At 35.9% G+C, this 6045-nt stretch overlaps 1 protein-coding gene across 1 annotated transcript; it reads right to left on the bottom strand.

The window, feature by feature from the left end:
• Positions 1-1567: 1567 nt before the first annotated feature.
• LOC133671670 (plant cysteine oxidase 2-like) lies at positions 1568-5115 on the bottom strand. Its single transcript, XM_062092488.1, has 5 exons — positions 4320-5115; positions 3277-3395; positions 3031-3193; positions 2099-2335; positions 1568-1973 (listed from the first exon to the last, which is right to left on the bottom strand). The coding sequence occupies exons 1-5, from the start codon at positions 4435-4437 to the stop codon at positions 1849-1851; spliced, it is 762 nt and encodes a 253-aa protein (XP_061948472.1). The 5' UTR covers positions 4438-5115; the 3' UTR covers positions 1568-1848.
• Between the last annotated feature and the right edge of the window lie 930 nt (positions 5116-6045).

Genomic DNA, 6045 nt, shown 5'->3' with positions numbered 1-6045 from the left:
AGTATATCAAGCATAATACAAACCTCCATTGAGCCATAAGGTCAAGGACGCGAAAGTGGATCAGCTGATTCTGCTTCAACAAAGTTATAGAATAGAACTCGATCGGCCATGTTTGGCATCTTTTACAATGTAGCCAGAGTACTTTTCAAAGGGAAAATCGCCAGGCTGCCCTGGTAGTCTCGTTAACAGCTCAGCACAAGATTTCGAGCACCAGAGAAAGAAGAGCAAGGAAATGAATCGAATAACCATTAGAAGAAAAGATAAGACGATTTTGACTTGTTTGTCTAAGCGGCCAACCACGTTCCAAACTGCAGTTGGCCACAGAAAGCATAAAAAATGACGCTTTTTGCAGCTAACCGCAGTTTGAAACGTGGTTGGCGTGTATGACAAACACACTAGCCTTCAAAAAAAGATCAAGTAGATAGAGGGGGGTGGATATCAATGATGATTTAAATTGGAATCCCGCATTGTTGCTAACGGATCACAAATTGTCATTTTTCTTTTCGTTTACCGGCTTCTTGTCTGTGGCAAATATCCGGCGCATATCCTCTCAAGTTCTTTGCATGTCGTCTATAGCTTGAGACAACGAATAGCTCAAGAATGATTATTTTGTTGACCGTGAGGATGATTAGCTCGTTAGAGACCTCACCAACTAATTGTTAGCTACAATATCTCATGCAGATGGCAGATGGAAAAGGGCAACACAAAGCAAAAACTGAACTGCGCGATGCAAGGCAAGCGTACGAGGTCTTTAACGTTTGCCTATGTAGAACTCGTAACCTTTCTTTTAAAATCCAAAATATTCACCATTACCCATGCATGCGCCGTGATTGAAGCCGAAGAGGGTTTCACCTTGACTTTTGTGGGGAGGGAAGTCCAAAGAATGACTTCACTTGGCCGCACACCAACTGGTCTCAGGTGTTGTGTTTCGTGTGAGGGAGAACTTGCATTGCATATTTAGACAGATTTCCTTCGATTTGTCTAAATTCATGCCATGATCACTTGAATCCATGCACACCGCGGGGGGATCATTTTCAAGCTATTAACTTACCATGCATGATCGATCTAGCCTATAACTACTACTTCATGGTAGGATGTATCGTCAAGAGAGGGAAAAGGCACATAGAACCGAGCGCCCTTTGTTTCTTTCTATAGGGATAACGGCATGTAATTATATGCCACCGAAAAGCGAAAAAGATTCCCAATAGCAACAGTTGCATCAGGGCATCTCAGGATCCCCTAAACCCTAGCATGCAGCAGAGCTACATATTTCCCGTCTCAGAAGTACCTGAAAAGAAAGATCCTGCAGAACCTATGTTTGTCCTTTTCAAACACAGGCAGCATGTTGTACCTTCGATTCTCGCCCACTAGGCAGGTACCACAGGTAAACTGTTCATACACATGGATCGATTTTGATTTTAAATTTGTAATTATTTTAAAATAATATTTTTTTTTATTTTTTTAAACTTATACGTTAAAATAATGTAAAATCACAAAAACAAAATTCAAAAGCACAAAAAAGAAGCCCTACCTATATCTAGAAAAGGAAACGAGATACAGATGATGGTGACACAAAAAGTGCACTTCGAACATTTCCTCGTTAAGCCATTGAGCGAACAACCTGTTTCCAGTGCACCACATACAAGACTGTCCCCTTTCTTCCTTTTATGTACAGAAACTATAGTGAAAAGGCACCAGGCGCCTTGTGTGGTGTTCAACAAGAAAAGAAGAGGAAAAAAACCATACGCATAAAAGTAAAAAGAAATAAAAGATCTGCTAATCTGCTGCTACTGAAAATAGGTGGCAGCCAACGACAATATGGAGGGAAGAATGGTGTAGACAGCAGGCTCACGTCTCCACAGTTGTTGGATCTCCGTACAGTTCTCCTACAACAATTAAGTCCTCGGGTTTCTTCCTCTCTTGAAGCCACGCAAAGCCTTCCTTCCCTCCTTCAGGCAAGGAAAGTCCATCAACTGCATTGTCAGCAAGAAAAATATTATCAAATACTTACTAACTCAAAAGATTTCACCGAGTCAGAACATTATTTCATTAATGTAAACATTTTGAATCAACTTTTTGAAGGTATGCACCATGATACCTGAGAAATTGGAAAATGGAAAGTCAAAGTAGAATTGGCAATGCCGGCCATCAGAATCGGATCCGTAGGGAGGGCCAAGCACATCTAGGAAAGCACATGCTGTCACTGCTGTAAAGCAATGCATGTTGCCTCCATCAGTGGGGTAAAGGATAGAGGTGTCGCACGGAGCAGTGAAGTTGGAGTTGACCTTAACCTTGGCCAAACGAGCTTCAGGTTGCTGGACAACAGGCTGCTTTGCTTCATTAACCAAAACCATTAAGTCAGGCTAGTTTCTTTTGCAAGTATAGAGGAGGGAAAAGTGGAATTGCCGAAGTCAAGTATTCTGCTAGGGTTCTCCATGATGCAAACAATTGAGACTCATGGTATAGAGGGAGAGGGTCAAGATACTACCAGCTTCCAGTACAGGTTATGAAAACGATCATGTGACCTTTCTATCTAGTGAGAACTAGAACATTGCTCAAATGAGGATTGTGATTTTTGAATTGTTCAAAACTTTTTAGGTCTTGACAACTTTAAGACCAATTTCAAAATATATAGAGGGATTTTTTTTTTTTCAATGTCCACCAGCTTCAGTTTACAAAGTTAGATTTACATTTTTCTTCTCTAATTTTCTCATGGAATTTGCTATTGTGATCAAATACAAAGTGCACAACCAGTAAAAACGAATTATTATGCTTGAGCTGGACCATTGCAAATAAAATGGATTACTTTTCAACTTTTTTATTGACCCACAGCATATTCAAATGCTTGTTTTCTTTGTTTAATAGCTCGTCACCAGGAAGATGAATACTCTAGGTTTAGCAAGTTCAGGTCATTTTCTAGTTCAACACTAACCCTCATAGAGCGTTTCTATTTCACCACCTTTAAGTACAAAAAAATCTGGCAGCACAAAATTCAGTATCAAACACAAAAAAAAAAAAAATATAACTTACATTTTGGAGGACTGACCACAGCAGATGTGCTGGGAGGGACATCAACCACCCAGTCATATGATTTTATGTGCATAGTCCCAAAGAGAAGTTTGCTAAATACAGTCATTCCAGGATGATTATGAAGTGGAATGGCACTTGAAGGCGGCAAGCAGAAAATCCCTATCTGTGATAATTGAAAATTAGAGCACTCAAGTCAAATACAATTCCTCAAATATATACAAGAAAGCACCTCAGAAGACTGCATACAGAGAATTTTTCACATTCATGGATATATATGTATCTGATCACAGGAGTTTCCCCATCTACAGAAGCTCGAAAATGTGGCATTTCTGGACTGAGACCAACATCAGCAGGCTTGAAATCATCTAAATAAAAAGAATCAAGGACAAATATCAAACCCAAAAACAAAATATAGCTAATGGTACTTTTTCATCAGCAGCAACGAAGAGGTGGCACTTCTTCAGTTTTATACTTGCGTGTTTCATTCCTATCACTATCCTCATTTTATTGAAATGCATCAAAAAAATACAAAACCTTGAAGTAGACCGTATACATCAATGTCAAACATTACTTGTGTGCCTGCATATGTATCCATGTGTGTGTGAGCAATCATGCGAAGTGCATTAACCGAATGCTATTAAAATAAGCAAGGCTGAACCACAGAAGAAATGAAAGCACGTCCATGAAGGGAATAGCAGTAATGGAAGTTGAAATAGCGAACTAGAGGAAATTGAGAAGAGGTTGCGTAGTCGTGCTATTCATGCTGGTTCAAGCCTTCATTCATCTTTGTAAGGCTTCTCATTCCCCAAGGATTATAAATCTAGTAACTAAAAGGCCTTGAGGGTCGAGACCATAAAAAATATTGAAAAGACAAAAAAGAAATCGCATCTACATTCTTGCTGAGAAACATGTACATTTCATCAGTATTTTTTTTTTCAATTAAAAAATCATTGAAAAATTGCCATAGGTACAAAAAACTAACAAAAAAAATAAAAAAAAAAAAGCAGATACCAATGGGCCTTTCTCAGACAGTAAGAAAATATTAATTAAACGAAATCTGATTAAAGGAAGAGGGTAACGAAGATAACCAAGCATACAATGTACCGGAGAAAGTAAAATCATGCCAAGTTCAACAACATCACAACAATAAGAATGGAGATAAAACAGGCATTAGTATTATCAAAACCAAACTCTAAAACCCCTCAATTATTATGCTACCCATTTTCCAACTCTAAAGAATCAAATTCAAGGCACTGAAGAAAGAGAATTAATATCACAAAGAAACATACCCAAAACGGACTTTAGCTTTTGGATATTATCGGGAGAAGGAATAACTCCAGCGCTACAAGAGTCAAAGACTTCATTGCAGGTGTTATAAAGCTTCTGCAACGGCGATGCAGACACCATCTTCTTATGACGGCGCCGCCGGCTCTTCTTTCCTTTGCTATTCGTATTGGTTTTCGGATTCAAATTCGAATTCGGAGTCGAACCTTAATCCTTTGCCAATTCACGAACTTCGTTTACTTTCTTATTAGCCACACTCGTCTTCGTTTACTTTCTTATTTGCCACACTCGTCTCAATGCCCATTCAACCCCCACAACACCACCTCTCAAACAGCAACATAAATTCCTATCTGGGTATCTTCTCAAAAGCAAAAATTTCAGATCAAAGATTAAAAAAACACAGACATGGGTATATGGGTATGCAAGATTTTATAGGAAAGAAACAAAAAAAGGAAACAGAGAGAAAAACACAGTATATGTATGTATGTATGTATGAATACGCAGTTTTCACTAAGTATGGTACTGTTTACTTATTTGATGCTATGTGTATTTGTGTGTTTAGAATACAAGAATAGAGAGGCAAAAGGAGAAAGGAGATGATGTCGAAGTGAAAATCGGCATCTCTGGTGATGTGAGGGTGGGTGAGTGAAAAATGGAGGAAGATTGGGGTATAAATAGGAAGAAGGTAGACCAGGTGATTTTTCTAGGGTTATTTTTAGTTTAAAGGAAAATACAGTTGGTTTCTTTGAGAGAGAATCAAAACCAGGGGCCATTGCTTCCATTCTATGGGCTGTTTTTCTCTTTCCTTTAATTTATCCAAACTTTATTTTTCTTTTTTTGTATATATAGTGGTATTTTTCATTCTTTCCGATTTTGCCCATTCTTTTTTTAGTTTTTCACATTCTTCCCACTTTTATTTCTTTTAGAATAAATAGATGGATCAAAAACTTTTGAATGTAAAAAAATAATTTATTTTTTATGAAGATTTTTTTTTGCTATTGTCATGATACAGACTAATGGGTGAAATGTAAGAAAAAAATTACTTACTTGTTCTCTATATCAAATTAAAAATAATGTGGTAGTTGCTTCTGGTGTAATAGAGTTGATTTGATAAGTTAAAAAAAATAAATTAATTAATTAATTAATTAATCAAAACAAATATAGTTTGAATTTAAAAAAAATCAATAAATAATATTTTAAAATAATATTTAGACGATGACATTTTGACCTATCTAAGTAACGCTAGGTTTAATAATTCTAATTTAATTGTATGATAAAAGGAAATATACGGAGAACAATTCAAAATCAACTAGATATTTAAGAATGAAATTATGCTCTAAATTTTTTCATGTTTGTTTGCTATTAAGAAAGTTAATCAATGAAAAATAATTTTTAATAAAAAAAATCTAGTTTGGTTTTCAGAAAAGTATTTTCCTTTCAGTTCCTCTTTGTTTCATGAAAAATTATTTTCTGAAAATTATTTTCTAAATTTTTACTATGTTAATTAACCATCATGGAAATTGGTCAATGAAAAACGCTTTTCATTTAAAGAAAAAATTGGTTTGATTTTCAAAAAAATTATTTTCTTTTTATTTTGAGCAAAAAACATTTTCTAAAGAGTTGCGAAAAATTCAAAAATATCTTGTTACTTGTTAATTATATCAAATTTAGTATTCAATCTTTTGATTATTATATATTTTGTTTTGAATTTTTTTTATTAATTCCATCCCT

This window comes from Populus nigra, chromosome 13, assembly GCF_951802175.1.
Source record: "Populus nigra chromosome 13, ddPopNigr1.1, whole genome shotgun sequence".
Lineage (NCBI taxonomy): Eukaryota > Viridiplantae > Streptophyta > Magnoliopsida > Malpighiales > Salicaceae > Populus > Populus nigra.
Note: the sequence above shows the minus strand (reverse complement) of the source record. Positions and strands in the feature narration are given on the sequence as shown.